Source organism: Callorhinchus milii, unplaced genomic scaffold (assembly GCF_018977255.1).
Source record: "Callorhinchus milii isolate IMCB2004 unplaced genomic scaffold, IMCB_Cmil_1.0 Scaffold11, whole genome shotgun sequence".
Lineage (NCBI taxonomy): Eukaryota > Metazoa > Chordata > Chondrichthyes > Chimaeriformes > Callorhinchidae > Callorhinchus > Callorhinchus milii.
Window position 1 is genome coordinate 8305485 of NW_024704752.1, and position 23905 is coordinate 8329389.

Here is a 23905-nt window from a genome sequence, read left to right on the forward strand (position 1 = left end):
AGTTGTGATCCCTCCCATTCTGTCCTATGGTGTGAAACCATCCCAATCCTTGATTCACCAATGTGACATTTCCATTTCCCACACCAGCTTCTCTGATCCCATTGCAATGGCAACTATTGCCCAACGATTGGCAGCTTCAACTGTGAATTTCTGGCCATTAAGTGTTTTTTTTAAAAAAAACTACTACTTTTTTTTAAAAAAAACCTACTCTGGTCATCGCTTTTCCCCACCATGGCTACTCTCTCTGTAAAACACTTGAGACATTTACATGAAAGGCGCTATATAAGTTGTTGGGTTGAAGCTTCCCAAATTAGTGAAAGGATGGGATGGACCCAATTGAAGTCTTATGGTTTTTAATACAAAATTTTGCTGAAAGATGTGAAAGACTCAGCTTTACACAGTTGATGCTTAGATTACTTTAAGACTTATGGAATAAGTTACCAGCGAAGGATGTGAAAGTGAACAGTAGAGTTCAAGAACAATAAGATGTTTTTGGAGAGAAGGGTCTGCAGGGTGTAGTGAGAAGTGAAAGCCCACCAGCAGAATTCAACCACAGGTGGAGTCAAGCAGGACACTCCAGTGGTAAAGTTATTGTGATCCCAACAACTTAGGTGTGTTGCAAGTTCAAAGGCAGTAGCGACATGTTTATTGTAATCTATCTGTTTTTCGAGAGCAGAAGAAGAGTTTGAATCGTATACAGACGAGAAAACTGAATGTAAAAGAGGAGCACTGAAATGTAAAAAAAGTGTGTGGGAATTTGTTGCAGGAACGTTAAATGAAGCAGGATTTTCATCACACAGTGAGGAAGCTTTATACCATTGTCCTCACTGTGTAGCTTCTATGTCTCCCATTGTTCCTCACTGTGTGTCTCCTATAATTTTTTGTTACTAAGAAACTTTGACCAGATACCTACCACTTCTCAACTGGGAAAGTTATGTCCATCTGTGGTATGAAGATTATAGCACACAGCTGCCAGCTGGATATTCGGTTTATCTTCCACAGTCTTGACTCATCGACCCCTAGCATTAGCTTTAATGCAGTTCTTGAAGTCTTTATGAAGTCTCTTCAACATGCATTCGAAATCTGTGCCAGCAAAAATAGCTCTTAACCACCAATTTAATGTCGTTACCAATGTGCACCATATCAGGATTGCAGACATGCCTGTGGCTTTGGAGATCTTCAACAATGATGAGCAGTATAACCTCATTGAGGAAGCCACAAGAAACTCCATTATCCCAAAAGAAAATGTTTGCAAGTAGAATAGAACCACCGTATAAAGAGATACTGCACGGCAGGGTTTATTTTCAAGTGGGCTTAAGTTCTTGTAAGAGTTGGGAGGATAAAGTACTGTACAAGGAAAATCTGCCATCAGGATAATGTCAAATTGATCAAAAACTGTGACGCACATTTCTCCTGCTCAATAAAGTTGACGATCGTAAAGGACTGTGGATTACAATGAACTTACCTACCAGTTCAAAGTCACCACATCTCTATTTTTATGGGGGGTGGGGTTATTTTTTCCTCACTATTTTTGCTAAGTCTTAATGCAGTATGATTCCATCAACACCAGTCACCAGTGCCAATTAGGGCCAATTAAGTCACCAGTGGATCTCGAGTTCAATTCCCAGTTTCTGTTGAGTTAACGAATTGGCCTTGTTGCCCCTGGGTTAGGGAGGGGGATAAAACACTTGGATTTTTTTTGCTTGTAGTTATTCATTCATTCCTGCTGCAGGGTGTGTGAATGGAAGCATCGAGCTTGACTGTGATCCACAGTAATACTGCCAGGCAGTTTGCGAGCCCTCACTGCCTGGGCTCGCACATGGAGAATGGTTATACTGGTTGAGGTGCTGGAGGAGGAGGCCTGAACATCCTACCCCAGAGAAAGGAAGGAAGGAAATTGGCCCCCCTCCTCAAAATTAAAATAAATGTAAAAATTGGGACAAGACATGAAATGTGGGACAACTGTGAGTTTGATGTATCAATCTGAACCATACCAGATACCACTTATCTGAGTGATCAAAATCTATCTTAATTTCTAATATTATAAAGTCAACTTATGATGTATACAATTTATATAGTGGAGTCCTGTAGCTCAGTGGTTAGAGCACTCGCTTTGCAAGTGAGAGACCTGAGTTCATTTCCAGGCAGGTCAGGGCGAAACCTTGGGCAAGTTTCCTTACTCCACACGCCTAATAATAATCCCTCCAAAACCAAAAACAATAATTAAATTGGTTATTTTCAATCTACGACTGTTTGTGGGACATTGCTGTGCACAATTGGCTGCCGCGTTCGCCCACAAATATACAGTCAATTCACTTTACAGTGTGTTCTGTGAAGCGCTTTGGGACGTCCTCCCGACGTGAAAAGCGCTATATCAAATGCAAGGATTATTATTATTATATTATTATTATTATTATTATATAATGCCTTTCACATCAGGAGAATGTCTCAAAGTTCAGACAGCTGGCTGTGCACCTGAGTTTGGGGGTTGAGAGGTTAGGCAGACAAAGAGATACATCTTGATAGTGCACTGAATGTATAACCTCATCAACTATGTATACCAGGGTTTTGCTTCCAGATACTGTCCTCCTGCAGTGAGTCGCATAGTCATAGGAAAAACCCGAATGTAAAATGCTGGGCTGTACTTGTGAGCGAAGGCGTCAGTGAAACTGAGGCACATTGTATAAGAATCTAGTCTGTTAAGGTCACTGGCTGTTCAGATTATTTTTATGAAAACTGATTAACCCTGGCTGCTGTAGCCCATCGATGACACCTCCGAGATTCTTCAGCCAGTCGTTGAGCATGCAGAAATGTTCAAAAGCAGGAAGGTTAACCATCAGCAACAGTATAAGAGGAAATAGGGGACGTGATTGCAAGTCTCTGGGAACTGAGAGTGCAGGATGGGTTACATTCAATTCAGTTTCCTTCATTCCTGCTTAAAATAGCACCTGCCTTAGTTGCATTGTAATATTTTGCCAGCCTTTTTCAAATGGTATGAAACAGTTGTTGACAAGAGAGTCAGCACTCTCAATGACCCATTGTTTCACTGCTTTGATGTGTGAGGGATGAGTACAAGCACAGCAAGAAATCATTGTGAACAAGTGCTGTTCCCAAGATACAAACTTAGGCTCTGGCTCCAGAATGTTTTCTTTGTTTTTTTTAAAAAAATGGAATGCTAACATCCGATTCAATTTAAAAAGGTGCATTTTAATGCCTTGGAATCCAAATCTATTTCAAGTATTCTAATGAATAGCTTCAAGTGACCAGATATGAATTACCATATTCAAAAAAACTCTTAATATAATGGTCCTTGCATTTGGTATATATAGTACCTATAAGGTCAAACATCTGTTAACGCTTCACAGGTTATGGCTATGTAGTGTATTTGTAGGCAAGCACGACAACCAATTGGCATACCGTAATGTCCCACCAACAGCCGTGAAGTGAATGTCCAATTATCTGGAGGATTGTTGGCTGGGACACCGGGAGAAACTCTCCTCTATTTCCAAATAAAGAGATGGGGTCTTCAATGTCCACTGGAACAGACGGGCAGGATCTTAGTTTAACATTTCATACAAAGGACTTCACCTTTAACAGTGTCGCGATTCCAAGCACTAAATTCATCTGAGACTGTTCATTTGTGGGTCTTGTTAGTTGAATCGACAGCCCAAAGTATTTTCTTTCCCAGTTTAATCCCTTTTACCTTCTCACCCATTTGTAGTTCTTTTGAAGACTTGGACTCGTGCTAGAGTTCATTTTTGCCCATGAGCAGGAGACCCTAGTCTTCAAGAGGCGGATCAGTAGTTTTGCCCAAGTTACACTGTTGTCCTCTGCTGGGAGTGTGGTGCACAACTGTTACTCACTTCCCACCCTTCCACTTTCTTTGTAACACTTAATTCCCCAGATCTATTCATGGAACAACAGGGGCATCAGTTATATAAGCCATTAATGATTGTCACTGCTGTCGTGGTAAGGTTATTTGGTAATGTCACGTTGCTCCCCAGTTAACACATTCTGATTTCTCGCCTCCCCTGCCCCTCCCCCCACCACAGGTGAGGTTTGCCACAAATCCTACACGCAGTTCTCCAACCTCTGCCGCCACAAACGGATGCACGCCGACTGCAGGACACAGATCAAATGCAAGGACTGCGGCCAAATGTTCAGCACCACCTCATCGCTGAACAAACACAGGAGGTTCTGTGAGGGCAAGAACCATTTCGCCACGGGGGGACTCTTTGGTCAAGGCATTACACTTGCTAATGCTCCGGTTCTGGACAAGTCCAATGTGGTTAACATGAACCACAGCAATTCCGGTCTTGCTGACTATTTTGGCACCAATAGGCACCCAGCTGGACTTACATTCCCTGCAGCCCCTGGGTTCCCATTTAGCTTTCCTGGCCTCTTCCCTTCAGGGCTGTACCACCGGCCGCCATTGATGCCTGCCAGTTCACCATTGAAAGGACTACTGAGCACTGAACTGGCCACCAAGCACCATAGTCACCTCTTGGCAGCCTCCCAGCTGCTCCCTGGCACACCAGATGTTTTGAAAGCACTGAACCGGCAGTCGTCCTCGGATGAAGTCCGGCCCCTGGAGATTCCGACTGAGAAGATGCCTGAGGAGAAGCCACGAGGAAAGGGCAGCGACCAGTCGGAGAGCAGCGACTTGGATGATGTCAGCACGCCCAGTGGCAGCGACCTCGAGACAACCTCCGGCTCCGACCTGGAGAGCGACGTGGAAAGTGACAAAGAGAAAAACAAAGAAAACGGCAAAAGTGCAGAGGATGTGCTCGTCAGCCCTCAGAAGATCTCCTCTTTGAACAATAGCAAGAAAGAGTTCTCTAACCATTCCCTCTTCTCACCGCCGCTGGATGAGCAGATTGCTGTCACAGGAGCCGTCAACGATTCCATTAAGGCCATTGCGTCTATCGCTGAAAAGTACTTTGGTTCTACTGGACTTGTTGGCATGCAAGACAAAAAAGTAGGACCGCTGCCCTACCCTTCTATGTTTCCCTTTCAGTTTTTTCCTGCCTTTTCCCAGCCGATATATCCCTTCCCTGACAGAGACATGAGTGTCACGCCCTTGAAGATCGAGCCACCATCACCCAGTGAACTGAAGAAGCTGCGGAGTGTAAATGCCGAGTCGCCCTACGACCTCACCACCAAACGCAAGGAGGAGAAGGCCATGGTACCTGTGGCCTCCAAGCCACCCGCTCCCCATTTTCCCGGTGAAGAGCAGCCGCTGGATTTGAGCATGAGCAGCAGAAGCCGAGCCAGCGTCAGCACCCAGGTGGAGCCGCGGAAAAACCATATCTTCGGGGAGAGAAGGGGACCCAACATCGAGCAGCCCAAGAGCTCTGAGCATTCTCTCCAGCACGCCAAGCCAACCCCGTTCTTCATGGATCCCATATACAGGTAAGACGACTTGATGCATTTTGCTGTGACACTTTCTCGGGACTTAGCTAAGGCTCCCAAATCTAGTCATCGCTGCGTTGTGGAAATATTGAAATTCTTAAGATTAATTCTTTTGGTTACCAATATTTTTTTCCACCCCATCTAATTCTTATTCTTCCTTCTCCTGAAGGTTAGAGCTCAGCACCTAAGGTCCTAGTTACCTTCAGGATCTGGCCTAAGTTGTCATTCTTCAAGTCTAACACCGGCATTGAGGCTTTTTGGCCGTGCTCAATCCTGTTCTTACCCAATGTTTGCACGCACGCACTTTCCAAACAGGGTATCGCTGAGTACTGAAACCTAGCCCAGGGGCACTCAGTCCAATGATAACCCACTGCCCAATCCCTTTCTCCCCCGCACTGTTACCCTGGCTGAGATCACCCCACTCCTGGCCAAGAGCCACATTAGGAAATTACGAGTGTGAAATAGCTTCCTGCAGTGCAAAGTCTCTGCCTCCCTTTCATGGAACATTTGGACCGTCCGTTACTAACCTATGCCCGGAGCAACACACACAGTCTTTTTTTTATTATTATATTATAGATTGTATTTTTTTTCCACTAAATGAGATTCATTTTATTAATGATTCTGTCAAAGTAGAGTGGAGAAGAGGAAGCTGTCCGATCCCGTGGAAGCATTAAAACAGAAGTATATGAAACCTGCTCCAGGCTTCCTATTCCACCCACAGGTAAAGAGTTTTCTTCCTTTCTGCCCAATTTGCACAATGTTACTGCAGTCTCTTCTGCACCTCATGCATGTGTGGCCCCTCAGTGACGCAGTGGGGGTAAATAATGTGCTGTTCACTGATGCTAGCAAGCTTTTTGATTCATGCTTGTAGTGGGAAATCCCATTATTTATAACCATCAGCAGTAAAAATCAAAGTCATACTCATTTTACTTTTAGTACATAAAACATAAAATACTCCCTCTTGACTGTCCTTCCACTTTAAGCACTGTTACTACACAGATGAAATGCAACTCCTGCAGTGTTTGGCATATCCCCTGGCCCTCCAATGTTCAGTATGAGTTCTTGATGGTGGCTCTTCAGTTAATTGGGGAACACAAGTCAAGGGCCAAGAACCTTGGTACTGAACAGAACTAAACTTGAAATGAGTAAGAAAGAAAACAAAAAATCACAAAGTGGTGCTGAGGTGATACATCTGGGCATTTTACGAGAGAGTGAAGACTGGGAGTGGGAAGGAGCTCTGCGGTCTTGAGACTCGGGGAAAAGTAGGATGTAGCACATAGTTTTAGTATTCACAGTCAGTTCTAACTGAGGAAAGAAAACTTGGAGATGGCTTTAGCAATGAAGATGTGCGAGTTCCATAATTCTAACCAATGTTCGAGATCACAAGGTCAGGTAATTTGTTCAGATAAAGAACCAGCCCATTTGATCTCATCCTTCCAGAATACTCACCCTCCAGTCAGTCCTCCCATTGCAGCATCAAGCTGCACTTTAAATTAGTTCAGTGTCCTGGCCTCAACCTTCCTTTCCTTCCTTTCTGGTAGATGAAGGATTAATTAAGAGTGGAACCATTCAGGGTAAGAGTTGCTGCTATATTTAATTGTGAGATTCATTGAAACATAGAAAGAAATGAGATTCACTGAATATTTCCTTATTTTTATACTATAAAAATATGAACAGTAACCACTGGACTAGTTGGCCAGTGGAAGAATTTTTCCGCAATGAAAAAATCTTTAAACTGTTGTGCCAAAATAATCTTTCCTTCAGAATATTTCCCACATTCCTAATGAGTAGCTGAATTCCATTTGAGAGGAATTATGGTGCTTGTTGGTGAATGAGAACATTTCCTATTTCATGTACTCGGTCTCAGCATTGAGCACTCCTGGGTCAAGTATGCCACAGTGAAGTCCAGAGGGAAGCTTCTGCTGTCATACCCAACCTCAGAAGGCTACCTCATGTGACGTTTTACATATTAAACGTCCCCAGTGGTCTCTCCAAGTCAGTTTGCTGATTCAGGAACATTTCTGAGTACCTATGGTCAGAACGCCCCAACTTTCACTTAGGCTTTGCAGCCAACAGAAAGAAGGAGTGGAAATTTGCAACCCAGGAATCTGCGCTAGATTCTCGAAATGACTGCATCACCTGTCCTCCACTCCAGCAATTCTGAAATCAGCAACTCTTCGCAACACAAGGACATTTGCTCTGGTGTAAATTGGATTACGTCCTGCCTGAAATTTCTGCATAGGAGTGAAATCCTATACATTCAATATGATATAAAAAAAATTAGGAGTGGGAGAGGGTCAGGTTATGGGGAGGTGAAGGAAAGGGAACGCTCTTTGACCTGACATGTTCACTGCAGGCCCGTCCAGTAGCATGGCAACCAGCCATGAAGTGGTTAATGGCATTCCAGTTGCCGCTGTGTGAAACATACAGTGACAGTTTCTGAGTGAATTTCTTTGCTGCTGTTTTCGTATGAACAAATTGATTGCCTACTGGCCAAAATTGCGAGAGGCTGAGGAGGAATTTTAAATTGGGTGGATTTCATGTTAATTCCCCTTTGCAGCAATAAATAAGTGGTTGTGTAATGAATTATTTTCTGAAGACTATGGCTTGCACAGGGTTTATTGGAAAAATGAGCAGAGGCTTTCTGTCTTCTTTTGAATTGAAAATGATCTAGAATTACAGTTACCTTGATAACTAAAATTATGTTGTGTGACAGCTTTTCATTTCAGTGGAGTACAAGCTGATGTTTATGTGTAAAGGGTCTATAGCAAAATATTGGGATACTTAACACTAATGTAATAATTATAAATCAAATGGATCACTGAGATGATTAGAATGTGAATGTAGGAGTTATGGATTATATTATTTTTATAAGTGAATTTATGTAAGGTTTAAGCTGCCATAAGCCAAATAGACAAATGCTATGTCACAGCTTGATCTGAGCTAGTATTTTCCACATTAGTTAAATGCCCAGAAAGCAACTGTTACTGCCCTGTATATTCCCACTATTTTATTTATATATTTTTTTAAGGTTTTAAATGCTTAATCCTCGGGCAGTTTGCGTAAGTTACACACGTCGAAGCTTATCGCTATTTTCTCTCATCTGCACAGTTGTGTGCAAACGAGTCCTTTGACACAATTATTGGCTTGTTAAAATAAATTCTAAAATTTCACTGAATTTCTCTGGCCTAAATTACAAGGGGCTTTTTTTCCTTTTAACCCATGGACTCCTTCCAGGTCCAGTCAAATAACAATCTTTCCCAGGTGGGATGTTTTTCCAATATTTCAGTTCACCCACTGTAAGACCCTAAAATAAATAGGAATAACACGTCACGATTACTTTTTGTTACAGAAATCTTTTAATAGTTAAAAATTTTATAAATGTTAAACGTGGCTCATAGTCTCACCCCCTATCCAACCCATTCTCTCTCCGTTCCACTTTTGTATTTTTTTAAACTTCAATTCTAGTTCCTTTATCAAATTGATCCTGTTTTTTTCTCCAAAAATGTTGTTATGTAAGATTCTATTTTATACCTTCTTCCACCACCCTCCAGGTTACTCTACCTTCCACTCCCTGTTCGATTTAAGGGTCTTGAATGCTTACTCCTCACATAACGTATGTGTGTGTCTTACATAATCCCAAAGCTCATCTCATTCCTTGTATGTGCAAGTGTTCTCTGCCATTCAGAAGTCCAGACAATTGACAGTATCCCATCATAGATGCAGTTAGGTCAATCTTTGGGGCATGTTTTCTCTCAAAGCAAAGATCCAGTAGGCATCGGCTTGAGTAAACTTGTCTGCTGTGTTTGAAAGAGCTAATTGTCACAAGCCATAGATCCTTATTAAAATGACAAACTTCAAGCCCTTTCAATGCTGAATGAGGCTTTCTTGTAGAACCCACTGACCAGTATGGAGCTCAACCGTGCAGATCTGAAGTTCCTCAATTCAATCCCAAGTCAGTGCTGAGTTAGCTGATCTCATCTGGGGCAGCTGTCTGAAGCCATATTTCGGAGCGTGCTGCAGCAACGGGTCAGACTCAAGTCTCATCAATTCTGCAAAATGCTTATCTGAAATATTCAGGAAAAATGATCAGAAGCCTCCTTAAATAACCTGACGTTTTAAGCTTTTGAAAAAATTCTCATTAGAGGAGACGAAAACAATATCATTTGTCATTTGTAAACAATTATGGCAGCTGAAAGAGAAGCCGTGTGTGGATTGTAATTCATTTTTGTATTTTGATCCTACTCCCCAGTTCCACTTGCCTGATCAGAGAATTTGGGTAAGTTGTTTTTTTTTGTCCTTCTCATTCCAAGCCATAACTTATAAGGATCAAAATGAAAGGTTTATTAAAATGTAGCATTACTCATGATTTCAACTCTTTTCTCCCCCTCCCAACCAACCCAAAAAATGTTTTCCATTTTATTCCCAGATTGGATTGCATTCCTATAATCACAATCAGTTACTTAAGTGATTCACGCAGTCCGTCGAGTTATAAATCATTCGGTGCATTTATCGGGACGATAGCAATGGATCTGAAAACAGCATACTTGCATTTATTTCTGTCCTTACCAGATTAGACCTGGTGTAAAGCCCAGTTTCTGATAATGGCTCAAATCATTGTTGATCATATCTCCACTTGTGCAAAAAAAGCCAAGTCTCTAAATATTTGCTTCTGTCCAGTAATGACGATGTCTGCATATTTGATTTGTGCTGGGAATAGAGCTAAACACTGGTTTGCATCAGTTCAAGGTTAACGGCCTCAATGGGAATAGGAGGGGGTGGCATTGTTTCCTTATTCAGACATCTGGCTTCAGATAAGATCAGCAATTGTGAGAATGTAAAGCACAAATTATTCAGCTGCAAAATAATCGTGTCATTCACTGGAATAAAGAGCTCCTCAAGGTCTATATACGGCAGCAACTGGTGCAAATGCTCTCCCAGGGGATTCGGGGAAAAAATGCCGAGACCTTTCCTTTTAGCTCATTGGTATAAATACAATATACGTGTTTGCGTTTACATATTTTTTTCAAAAAGCAAGATTTTCCTGTAAACATTGTTTTTTTTAAAATAATACATCTGATACTCAGTTACAAGCACTTACGATTTCCTTGGTTAATTCTGTTTGGGGATGTCTTTACAAGTTTGAAGGCTCCCAAGTTCGCCCCCCCCCAACTTCATGCCCATTACTCCGGCTTCTATTGCAAGGGCAAGCAGTGTTAGGTGCCAATTTGCTGCTGTGTCAAGCTGCTTCACGGAGGCGATTGTTAGTAGGGTCTCCTGTAACTTGGTAACCAGCCTGTACCGCAAAAGGTTCAGCTCAGTGCCTAATCCAGGCTGGTAATTCAGCTGTTCCCATTTCTCAGGACCCTGCAGCGGGACTGGCATCTGAGTCACCCTCTGCTAAAATGCAGCAATGGGATGGCAATCTCACCACAGTACCAAACTTATTAACATAGTAAATGTGGCTTCACCCTCACTCTGGTGAGCACCGGCAGGCAATTCACCAGTGAATTGGGGAGGGACTTCAGTTGAACCCAACCTTGTCCTTATCCATGGTTAGAGATAAGGAGCGGAAACCCTCGTTGAGAATTCCTTCTCCGCACACCTCTCCCCCTAGAAAGAGCTAGAGACACTGAGGTAAATTATAGAAGCCTTATTGCTGCCCTGATTGAGATCAGTTAACTCTACACCGAATAGGGATCAAACCTGGGACCTTTTCCCCATTCTTTGTGGTTCAGTCCTACACTGGCCATTACCCTCACCATCCAACTACAATGGAGCTTCTGCCAAGCTTTATAACCTGGATTTATAAGGACAATTAAGTCGATTTTTTTTATTTACTCATTTTTATTTTTCACTGATAAATACCCTTTTATTTTTGGTGAAAGTCAGTAGTTTTTTTAAAAATTAAAACTAAATTTTTTTTACACTGAATTGAATTTTTCAACCTCAAACTCTTTTTTTTCTGATGTCCGTGATTGAGCACACAAGCTGAAAGCCCCATCTCGCTGCAAGCCCTGTTCTGGGAATAAGAACACAATGCTGGAACTAATATAACCGCAGATTGCATTGTGTGCATACACACACACGTTCCTGGAATCAGCATTGCAGCAATGTGGGTGTTAAGGGAATGTTCTGAAATAAATACAAATTTTTTTTAGTTAAAATCATTCTCCTCTTTGTGACTAATAAATACACGGGGAGGGCGGAGGTGCGTGGGGGGGCAGGAATGAAAAATCCTCATGTTTTTATTTTCTGAATTATTAAAAAAAACTTAAATGGTCCTTATGGATTTGCAACTAACAGCACTTGCTATTACCACGGTATTTCTTTATAAAAAAAACTATTTCAAAGCCTTGTTTATCTTTGAAACCACAGGAACATTAGCACCCAATAGACATTTGGCTTGAGATGGAGAGCATTAAATACATGTCGCATTACCTCTGAGAAGCGTAAATGACTTTCCTCATTTCATTTGCTATTTGCTACAGTAATTAAGGTTATTTATTGTCAATATTGTGGCTGCCTGTTTACTGACAGTATTGGGTCTGGATCAGTCCCGCTGCGGGGAGCTGGATGCTTGGCTGGTTTTAAATTTATGTAACTGACCAGCAAACATGGGGATGGAGGAAGAGATCCTGCAGCAAATTATTAATGTGGGTTTAAAACAATAGGGAAGCCACGCTGTGGGTTAAATTGCCGGGTGCTATAATTGTGATTATTGAATGTAACCCAGGTCCTGCCATGATGTGATAACACCGCCTGTAAATTCACATTCGATCAACCTTCCCCTGAACCCAGGCAATCGTATTAAAGTTAAATCCCTTTCAGCAGATGGGTATTACACGTTAAAAATAGGTCGGCATAGTAACTACACGCTTTATTCGGGGGAGGGGAGAGTGGTGGGGGGGGATGGAGAGAAAGAGATCAAATCTTATTACCGGAATGATTTATTTGTAAATCATTTGCTAGAAACTGTTTCCATGTATGAATTATTAATAAAATAACTTGCTGCGTTTTCATTATCCTTTCCTTTAACTAGTCAGCACAATGACCTCTGCGCCCTTTTATCGCTGTGAGGCACCACAGGTTAAAGGCTGTCCACTGTCCAGTTATTTCTGTATTAATTGTAATCCGCTTATCCTTATGTAGTAAGGAAACATTCCTGTGCTTTTTTTTGTAAATATAGTTTTAAAGAAATGAGATCTGATGGAGCTTTAAAAATTTATAGTTTCACAGAAACTACGGCCTTTGGAGAGGGGGAAAAATTCCCTTGCAACATACAGCAGCATCATTATTACCTATGTCTGCCCTTTGATCTATGATGTCAGGATCCTTCATATTGACAAATGTGCTGTCCAGTTGCATTGTGTAGGGAATGCTTTAGCAGCGATGAATGATTATGAATCAAGTCTGCGAGCAGCCAGACTCTGGTGCTTTCACATTTGCTGCGTGACAAGTAAATGCATCTCGACTTTCCTTGGAGATTTTCGAATGTTTTGATGAAAGACATTTCGCAAATTGGCAGAGGTGCCCTGTGCAATGCAATTTGTAAGCAGCGCCCGGGAGTTTGAGTGTGAGAGGGGAGTCCACAGCGCTCCGCAACACCCCGGAATGAGAGCACTCGTCCCAACTGGAAACGACGGCTCGAGGAAAGAGTAGATACATAAAGAGAAAAACTGGATTTAAAATAAATTTTTTAAAAAAACTACTAAATCCACATTACAGATGAGAGAGAGACTCCTTGTGGTTTGAGAGGAAGAGATTAGATGAGTGAGGTCCAACTATCAAATTAATACATCTATTAAATTCCTTATTAATTGCTTCCAATAAGGTGCCTTTTTGTGTTTTAAGTGTTTCTTTTGTCTGTTTAAATATTGCAGATATCCCCCACCATCAGTTTTAGTAGCCAAAATATTTTTTTTGCATTTTTGATAAAATGTTGCATTTAACTCTCTCTCTCTCTCTCTTGCTCCGTCCACCTTACCTTGCCCCCGTCCTCCCACCCCTTCCTTCCCTCACAGATGTCAGCAATTGAGAACATGGCAGAAAAACTGGAAGGTTTCAGTTCACTGAAGCCAGAAGCCAACGATCTCCTCCAGTCTGTCCCCTCCATGTTTGACTTTAGAGCTCCCCCGTCCGTCATTCCTGACAATCTGCTGAGGAAAGGCAAGGAGCGGTACACCTGCAGGTAAGCACTGGCTCTTGCCAAGGTCACGGAATGGTGCCAAAGCGTTGCTACCTTTTACTCTGGTGCGACGCATTGTTCCTGCGTTAGTGGCAATTATTAACGAACAGAAGCTGTACTTAGCTGTCCTGCAAGAAAATGGAAAAATCGGGCAGTTTATTTTGCTCGAGTCCTAACTCCATACTCTGAGCAAATGCCAAATCTTACCAAAGATTTACACTGAAATAAAATTGCCTCCCCTCCTCTTGTGAAGAGCCGGTCACGGGGTATGATTGTTTGGGCATTGGCTGCTCTTCAGTATTTACTTATCCAAGACGGTTAGCTTCACTTGTGAGCTACGCAGTGAATGCTGGCAGGCTGTGAGGTGCTTCAGCCAAGCCCACTTGTGTCGTTGCCTAACACCCACACGCAAGAGCATTTTCCAGCAGGAGCCAGGACTTTAGGCATCAGATGTAGGAATTGTCACTGGGTAGATAGCTTTAACTCCCAGCAATGCTCAATGTTCCTGAGGGACAGTATTGGACTAATAATAATAATCATTCTTGCATTTGAAATAGCAACTTAGCATGTCTTCGAGATGTCTCAAAGCATTTCACAGAATATACTGTAAAATAAATTAACTGTATATTTTGTGGACTAACGCTGAACCCATCATAATCACTGTGAAGATTGCTGGGTCTGCCTGTCTGGCACTCTCCTGTCTCTCTGGGCACGATGGTTAGACTTCCAGGACTAGCTGTATGTGGATCTCCGATTCCACCCCTTCTTAACAGGAAGAGTTTCCTCAGCTCTCTGCCTAAATTCGGCAAACTTTTGAGAGGCTAGAGAGAAATGGCTCACAACAAAAGCAGTTGACTTATCGATTCAACTCCATCATAGAACAGGGTATATATTGGGGTATATAGAGTCAGGGGGTGAGGGAGCAAATAATCCATGTCTCTATGCTGCTTGGGCTGAGTTAGCGAGGAATGCCACAGAGGGAGGCAGGCCAGAGTTGTATAGTGGAGATGTGGGACATGAATCATTATTCTGGACGTTTCTTTCAAAAGCAAATTAAATAGATTTCTTTTAGGAAATAATATCTTGCGATACAATATATAGTTTGGGACACAACGTGCATGCGACTGCCAGGATGTTGGAAGGTGAAATGGCTAGACCTTCGTATTCTTATGTTTTTATATTGAATGCACATCGTTCCCTGTGGAGATGTAAATGGGCGGGGTGGGGACCATTAGGTACGTGGTCTGTGGAACGAGTGGACCTGAACGGGCCAGCTGGCCCTCCTCTCATTCCGTCATTTCTTAATAGAGCTGAACCACCAGTTTTCCATCAGTATTAGAATACTTGTCAAATAATTGTTCCATCAGATCTCGTGATTAGAAGATGCAATCTTTATTTCAGGATGAAATTAACAGTTCAAATTACTGTTCATAAATAAACAACAGTTTTCTTTAAAACAAAATTGTCCGCTACTCCCAGTGCTCCAAACTAGTTGGGAGGGGGGGTGACAAGGGAGTGAATGAAGAGGGGGGCGGGGTGACTGAGGGTAAGGGTGAGCGAGGGAGGCAGGGGAATGTTTGCATGTCTGTTCACAGCAACGGCCTCATCTTGTGACTCCTCCTATAACAGATACTGTGGTAAGATTTTTCCAAGATCAGCAAACCTGACGCGGCACCTTCGGACCCACACTGGAGAACAGCCATACAGGTGAGTTTATTGGGATTTACCATGCAGAGTCCCGATCTTCTAAATTCCCTCTGTGTAGATAGCGTACATATCCTCATGATTGTCTGTAAGAAGAGAGTGCAGGCAGCAGTTTTAAAGTGAACATTTACAAGTCATTTACGATTACGCAGCCTCTCATACAGAGAAGCATAGTCAGAGCAATGCCGGGAGTGCCCACCTTCTTTATACAGTTTGACAGATTATTCAACAGCCTGGCTGCCAGCATCGAGATAACTGTTCAGCAGTTTACAAGTCACGAGCGACAGTTTTTTGCTCTCTGTCGCTGTTCTTCCCCAATGTCAGATACAGTCGCACTGCTACCCAGAGTGGACCTGAGACTACAGTTACGGAGTTGAATGAGTGGAGTATGGCCTCCATCCCATATACAACTCATACAAACCACAAATGTCACACAGGCTATATACATTTTTAAGTGCTTTCCAAGATTGAAACAATTAGTAGCATATTGCATTTTTTTTTGCAATGAAAAATGGCCATGATTATATGACTGATGTATTTTTATTTTTTTTAAAAAGGAAAGTAATTGAGAGGAAGCAGGATGAAAAATAAGGGTGATAAAGATTGTCACTGGTCTGCCAGGAACAACATTCAGCATAATAATTCTATGTCTGTGTTAACGGTTCATGGAGAAAAGTAGTTAAGACCCAGGCAATTTTAAATGGCTGCAGGGTATGAAAACTGATGCCTCTGGTACCAGCTTGATAGACTAAACTGCACATACTGGCACAATGTTAAACATTTGGTCTGTTTATTGCAATCTTTCTTGAAAGATAACACGGCTTGTTCTGGGACTGGTAATCGAGCAGGCTAATCATGGAAGAAGAAAAGATGTAATCATTAGACATAATTTTGCATGAAAAATCTTGGCCTTGCCTGTCATTCCTTAGATGTTGCGCCACATGTTTGCAGAGCAAGGCAAGCACTTTGTAAATGCAATGTCGCCCAAGACATTGAAACACAGAGAGCCTGCATGAAACCCCATAGATGCTGTGGTTTGATGTGGAGCACAAAGTCTTCCTTCATATTTGTTATTTCAACTCCCTGGGCCAGAAGTGTCACTTCGCAGAATACCAATTTTTAAATTTCCACCAGTATTCCATGGAACAAACGCAGAGATCGTAGGGCCCAACCATTGTGCTGAGGTCCAGTGGTGGGGAGTGGGGCATTCAAATGTGTAAGCAATCAATCTTTATAAACAACTACAAATGACATTTGTATAGTGTCTTTCACAACAGGAAGACGTCCCAAAGCCCTGAAGGAGTCGGATTTTCACCCGAGCTGGGGGTTAGGATCAGGAGGGGTGGAGGGCTGGGAGGATGGGGGTAGGAGTGACCGAAGACGCAGTCGAAGAGGAAAGCCTTGAGACGGGTCTTGAAAGCGGCAAGGGAGGGGGTGAGAAGACACTGTGGCATGGAGTTCCAAAGGGGGCGGGCAGAAAGGCTGAAGGCCCGACTGGCGATGATGGCCATTATTTATATTAAATGAATGCATTTAAACATTACTAACCTTTGCATTTCTTATGGTTTTAAAGGTGCAAGTACTGCGACCGCTCGTTCAGCATCTCCTCCAACCTCCAGCGGCACGTCCGAAACATTCACAACAAGGAGAAGCCTTTTAAGTGTCACCTGTGTGACAGGTGCTTCGGGCAGCAGACCAACCTGGACAGGCATCTGAAAAAGCACGAGAACGGAAACATGTCCAGTAAGCAGCCAGGCTCCAGAACCAGGAGTTTGGACACAGTTTTCGCCTTGGGTTTTGGTACACTGACCTTGGGATTTGGGCCTTGAGATGTTAGCTGCAAGTGCGTAATGGACCGTATAACCTTTAGACATCTGTCATTGCTGTTTTCTGATGTCTTTTGAACTGTGGGATTTGGGATCCTTCATCACTGAAATATGGCTGCTTACCTCAAGATGGCTGCCAAGGTGGCCTAGTATTTGCCTGCAATATACCTTCTTGTGTCCCACCTACAATGCAAATACACAGTCACTGCACACAACAGTCAAATCCTGTAAAGCGCTTTGAAAATCCCCCTACTCTATATCAAATGAGGATCCCCCCCCCCCCTCAGTTTGATTAGATTTTGTTGTTCTTTAAAAGGATTTGCCCAAACATGTTTGAATGCTTAAGACAGAAATCCAGCTTTTTCCCGACGGTTCATTTGGTGAAGGCACTGATCAGAACCATATAGACCAAGTGCAATCCATGGTCCATGCTAGATTGCTACTGTTAAAATCAGTGCTTCTGGGCTAGAGGGAGGACAATTTAGTGAGGAATCCCAATCCTCATCGAAGGCCAGACCCCTGTTGGAAGATGTGTGTGTAGGACATTTGAGGATAGGATCAGATTCAGTTGTGCTGTAGTTGCCAACAGTTGAACCATTAGCACTTGGGCAAGGCATGTCGACCTCTCTGAGTCTATGCCTTCAGCAGAGGAGGAGAGAGAGAGAGAGAAAAAGAGAAATCCAATTTATTTCAAGCTGCACTCAGTATTCCTTCTGTTGCCTTGGTTTTGAAGCAAGTCTAGATGTTGTGCAGGAAACAGGAGGGCGATAACAGTTTATTTTGGCAAAACATCTCAACAGAGCATAGCTGCTGTAACTAGAGATTTACACTAACACTGGGTAACTGGACACAGGCCAGTGCAAAATATTATCTCAGTCCAGAGAAAATGGGCATTGGACAAGTAGACATCAGCTGTGCAGTCTTAATCCCTGAAGGATTTTCTGGCCAGATCTCTCCTAATAGTAGTTAATAGGGCAAAAACTTGGCAACAAAATAATATGGGCGGGTGGGCTTAGTTGCTAAGGAAGAGAAAAGTAGATTGGATTGATCAATAGCACTATTTAATAAAAAGGCTTAAAGGATTTGCTGTTTCCCTCTTTGGGGACGTTTTGAGCAGTTTTGGTTTGTCCAACACTAAAAGGTCTGTCTTGTGAACTGTCAACAGGTACTGCAAACTCCTCCCCTCATTCCGAAATCGATGGAAGCGGTGCCATCCTGGACGACAAGGAAGATTCCTACTTTACAGAAATCCGGAATTTCATTGGAAACAGTAATCGCGCTGATTGTTCCCCAGGACACTTAGAGGAAAGGTTAGCAATGTAGTATGTGGGGTGAAGTGGGTGTATAATGGGGGGGTTGTGGGGAACAAGAACATATACATTGCATTTCTACGCTAAGGGGAAGAGGACATATTTTCTTGCCGTTTAATATTTTATTGATTTCCATTCCAAACTCATCAGTTTATGTTCACACCATTCACTAGTTAAGCTAGCAGTGTTAATCATGCAAAATAGCCCAATCGTTAAGTAATTTTTTCCAGACTTTGATGAAGGTAAAGGCCCACAGTGTAGGACAGCACCAAGGCTAAACAGAGTAGGTGAGAATGGGTTGAGGACTGCATTTTATGTTATTTGGTGACGGAAACCATGGTGTTTAACAGTCACGTGCTAATTATTATTCAGAGCCAACAGCTTGCTGTCGGGAAATGAGAGTAGCATCAGAATCAAGACATCTGTGGCGGGGGATTGCAGCAGATGTATAACGGGTTACATATAAATTACACACAGCCTGTTGGCTGGTTTAGAACTAATGCTGGAGTCCAATATACAATTTTCTATGGTGTTCCTTATTTAACCAAACTGGTCGTACATCTTGCCAAACCATGTAGACTCCAGCGCAATTTACATTTTGGAGCAGGATTCCCACACGCCATGCACGACATGCTCCCGCTTACTAGAAGCCAAAAATGGCTGGATCTTGGAGCCCACTGGCCTGGAGGAGATAAGTAGGTTTGTGTTAGTGGAGACGATAGAGCAGGGAACCTAGGCGCGATAGGAGACGATAAACGCATTAAACGTCCTCCTGACGTGAAAGGCGCTACACAAATGTAATTTGTTGTTGTTAAAGGCGGGTGGAGGAATAAAAAAAACTTTAAGCAAATATTCAGTCCTGTAAGTTGGCAATTTTCCTTTGGCTTGCTTTGGGAGGGAGAGTGTGTTACAAATTCGAGGATTGGACTCTCTTGTGTAGACTTTGTGTCAGTCACTCAGAAGACATCAGTTAGTAGCAGCTGAACACTGACCGACTAGTAAACACCGAGAAGTCTCTTGAGTTGTCAGATGTGACCGGCATTGTGGCTATTGGGTTACCCCACCCTGAAAAGGGATACTCCCCTTTTAATCATTCACACCCGCAACGGATTAAGAAAACTCATATCAAAAGAATAATTTTGGCACTGTTTTAACAACAAAATCTTTGTTTTTATAATTTCTTAGCCCGGGGGGGAAACGTTACTTATAATGGAATCCTATATCCTTAACCACTCAACAGTAATGACCATTCAAATGTCATTAAGTAGATAAACTTGGGGAGGGGAGAATTACAATTTTCTGTGAAGTACTAAAAATATATATAGAGAGAGAGTTTGGTCCAAGTGGTAATGCAATATTCTACCCCCAATCCACAAGATTGTGAATTTATTTGGGGAAGGTGTCCAATTTCAGTGGGTCTCCAGGGCAAGGAGAGCTGTAGAATTCAATCAGACACAACGGACTACTGTAGCTCAAGTTTTGAGTTCACAGCCTGGGCTGACGCTCCACTACATTACTGGGAACAGACATGCTGCATTGATGGAAGAGAGTTTTTTTGGGAAATGCAATTGTTAAACCAAGACCTGTCCTTCGGTATATGCTAAAGACTCTATTTGAAAAGAGAAGGTAGATTCTCCCAGTGTCCTGCCCAATAGTCCTCCAGATAAATTGGTCTCATGCTTGTTTTCAGGACCTTGCTATGTGCAAATGACTGTTGAGCTTGGCTGCGAAAACAGTCACCCCAACTTTGACAGTAATTACATGCAAAGTGATTTGAGACATTTTGCTGTTTTAAAATTGAAAGTTCTTTCTTACACAAGCACTAATTGAAATGCATTTAGTCAAAACTATCTTGGACAAAGTAGGGGAGGGTAAGAGGAAGAAGAGGGTCACATACACTTTTGTGAAGTGAAGAATTGCGCATCAACAAAGCAGATATTAGTTACCTTGAATACGTTCACCGTAAAACTGTACAGTGCAAATTCATTTGATGGTTTGTAAGGTAGGCACAATCTGTCAACTTGGAGATGTCATGTGAAGTGTCTTGACCTCAATGTTTACTAGACACCTGGACATGACATCTGGAAATCCCAAATGAAAAGACCTAAGGAATAGGTGAGATGCTGCTTTATGTTTTTAGGGGCTTCATAAACCTCAGAGCTGAAACCTGGATGATAGCAAATGTTCCCCAATAATCAAACAGTGAAGTTTAATATAAACCTGAGAATTGTAGCCTAGTTGGTCTAAAACTGGCAATGGGTGGAAAATTGTTTAGAAGTGGACAACTTGCAGTGAGTAGGGGTTAATGTAGATAAGGATTCCGAGTGGCGACTCCTGGGAACTAGAGGTGCATCAAGGGACTCGCTCCAAAAACATTAGTTCAGACTAGAATCCCCACACGTTCTTTTTTCTGTTAGCTTCCTAACAAGGAATTATGTTAAACTTAAAGCCCGGTTCCATTAACCTCTGGAGCTGCGATGAAATCTAGATTAGACAGACATTTTTAAAAAATATTTTTTTTTTACTCCCCAGTTAACATTGCAAAACGTTTAGAAATCTCACAGATTATGCAGATTAAAATCTTCCCAGTTCATTTCTTTCCCTTCTTTCTTTCCCCCATAAAGGGTAGCAAGAATTATAGAAATATCAAAGGTGAAATATGCAAGATTAAATTGAAGTTACGTGCGTGTTGGAGACTTTGACTTTTGGTGATTGGGGCTTTTTTTTGCCAACATCTGGCCTCAATATGTAAGAGTCCAGGAAGTTGGTAAAGAGGGACGAGGTTAGAGGTCACCCAGGGTTTCCTTTCTGATTCCTGAACTTTCAGCTGCTTATGATGGATATTTTATCCTCTGCAGATTACTGCATTTGGAAGTGTAATTAGTGAATCTGTTTCTTAATCATCTTATTTGTTTGATACAAGGCCTGGTCTATGTGGTGGTGACTGAGCTATGAACTGGAGTTTGGAGTCTTACGCCCTCTTCTCTGTGTTCTGTCTCGATGCCATGAATGTCCCGCATCAATCAAGGAATGACTCTAATTCAGCGTCTTGGTCTTTTGCAAATGGCCTGTTGCAATTAAGTTGCAAAGATTTATTTTCTTAAAACCCTAGAAATTTATAACACAGAAGGAGTCCATTCACTCCATAGTGTCTGTGCTGGCTTTTTCAAAGTAATCCTTTCAACAACAATTTTGCATTCTTCACGTGGGTAGTGTCTCGGAGCTCTTTACAGTGGCGTGGTTTGATGCCAAAGTGGAAAGAGAAAGGCATGGTTGAAGGGAAAAGTCCTCAGTGTGATTTGAAAACTGGCAACAGAAGAGGCGAAACAGAGGGATGGAGGCAGGGAACTCCAGAGATTTGGAACGTAGTGGCTGAAAGTATAGCCACCATTCGTGGAATAGAGGGGATGAGGGTCATACAGAAGAACCAGCCAGCTGAATGAAGGCGGTGGATGGAGTGGGATGTGTGCAGATAAGTAGGGAGGTGTCGGGACTTGAAGTGATTTGAAAATGAAGCTCCTGAAATTGATCTGTTCTGTAACAGGGAGCCAGTGGAGTCTGCCAGGAACTGGGGTGATAGAGGTGCAGAACCTGGTATGGATTAGGACATAGGTGGCAAAGCTGGGACTTTCAGTCCCATTTACCTGTTCTTTCTCCATAATCCTGTCCCAACTTTCAGTGAACTCAGCAAGGTGTGAGAAATGGAATTCTCTCATTTCAGACAGCTAATATCCTCCCTCCAAAACCAAAAACAATAATAAATTGGTCATTTTCAATCTACGACTGTTTGTGGGACATTGCTGTGCGCAATTGGCTGCCGCGTTCGCCCACAAATATACAGTCAATTCACTTTACAGTGTGTTCTGTGAAGCGCTTTGGGACGTCCTCCTGACGTGAAAAGCGTTTTATCAAATGCAAGGATTATTATTATTACTGTACATCTAACTCATTATAGATAATGGCTGTATCTTGGGTCTAGCATAATGAGTTAGATGTACAGTACAGCTTTCTTTACTCTGCCCTGACAAGGTAACCCAACCCTACATTGGACTATTGCCTCTACTGCACCATTGTAATACTGCATTTCCCACACCAGCCACCTGTGGACTCTCTGAATTAGTGTATTGATTTAGTCTAGAATTAGAGACATTAGTTTTGCATGAACCCAGACCTGCTTAGGAGCTGGGTTGTGACTCCCCCAAACTGGTTTTAGCCAGGGCCCCAACAAATGGAAAGAGGAAACTGGTTTTAACCCCAAGTCCAAGGTGCAAATGGACCATGTGTACCCAAGGCTTCGCCATTGAGCATGCAGCTACCCACCAGAACAGGGCAATCTGCTTCCAATAATACATGACTACAGTGACACACGACTACACATATTCAAGCCTATTGTGACATGGTTCTTCCTCCAGTTGTGGTCCTTTATGGAACAGGAGGCCTGAATTACACTTTCTGTTCCCCATCGAGGCCATCAAACAACGGACTGAGTTTCAGAGTTCTGCACATTCACCGCTTTCTCAAGCTCTGAAGTCAACATTTGTTACTGAGTGTTATTCAAAACATGACCGACTCTGTAAAACAAAAAATCCCCTGAAAGTACTTGGGGTCAAACACTGAAGTGCCAGAGAGCTTTCAATGAGAGCAGAAACCAATTGGATTCTCATCCAATGTGTCTATACTATAGTGAGATGACTCTCGCTCTTGAGATCACCACTCTCGCTTCTTCAGGCGGAGCTCCAGTGCTTGTCTGGCTTGACTGCAGCCCCCTGCCCCGAATTCACACTGCACTCCAAAATCATGCTGAACTGTGTGCGGGGTCCACGTCACGTCTGCAGAGGAAGTAGGTTCTGCAGGCGAGAACAGAAGAGCGCAGGCACGATAACAATCAGAATGTATCATTTATTTATTCAAGAATATTTAAACTGTGAGTTTTCCTGAGTTCAGTTTTAAAACAAAGCATGTTTCACTGATGCCTCTTGGCATGAAGAGGTAACGTTGGAAACAATAATTGTGTGCAGAACAATTCTAACCTGTACCTAAAGATAGCAATCGCACTGAGCCCTGCTTTATATCACAAAGAGGCAATCATTAGGTTAAGTCCCTGGCCCCAGTGCTCGCTTTGGCCAAATCTGATCACATATCTGCCCATTTCTCCTGCTTTCCTTCAACATTGCCTTCATTGCTAAATAAATCATTTTTAAAAAATATTGCTAACAGATTATTTCCTGCCTTTTGTACAGAGTCTAATCTCTGAGCCAATTATGATAATTGGTTCTGTGGCTGGTCTATGGGGGAAGGAGAGGGGTGGTACATAGAGGCAGGCATGAGGGGAGGGGGGTGGGTGAATGAGAGCATGTGTGTGTGTAGTTTGTTGCTGGCTATTGTGACACTGTCAGCAGAAAGGTCCTGTGCTACACTGCCTGACTCGATCTGCCCCGCGATCCCAAGACATTTTACCAAATCGC

At 42.6% G+C, this 23905-nt stretch overlaps 1 protein-coding gene across 1 annotated transcript in view; it reads left to right on the forward strand.

Moving 5' to 3' along the window:
* The window catches only part of mecom (MDS1 and EVI1 complex locus), a 305523-nt gene that overhangs the window by 277170 nt on the left and 4448 nt on the right, over positions 1–23905 (forward strand). Inside the window, exons 8-14 of the mRNA XM_042339033.1 lie at positions 4053–5412; positions 6046–6133; positions 9665–9691; positions 13437–13603; positions 15230–15307; positions 16878–17047; positions 18296–18440. Of these exons, the coding sequence (XP_042194967.1) occupies positions 4053–5412; positions 6046–6133; positions 9665–9691; positions 13437–13603; positions 15230–15307; positions 16878–17047; positions 18296–18440 (2035 nt within the window). The remainder of the gene's footprint in view (positions 1–4052; positions 5413–6045; positions 6134–9664; positions 9692–13436; positions 13604–15229; positions 15308–16877; positions 17048–18295; positions 18441–23905) is intronic.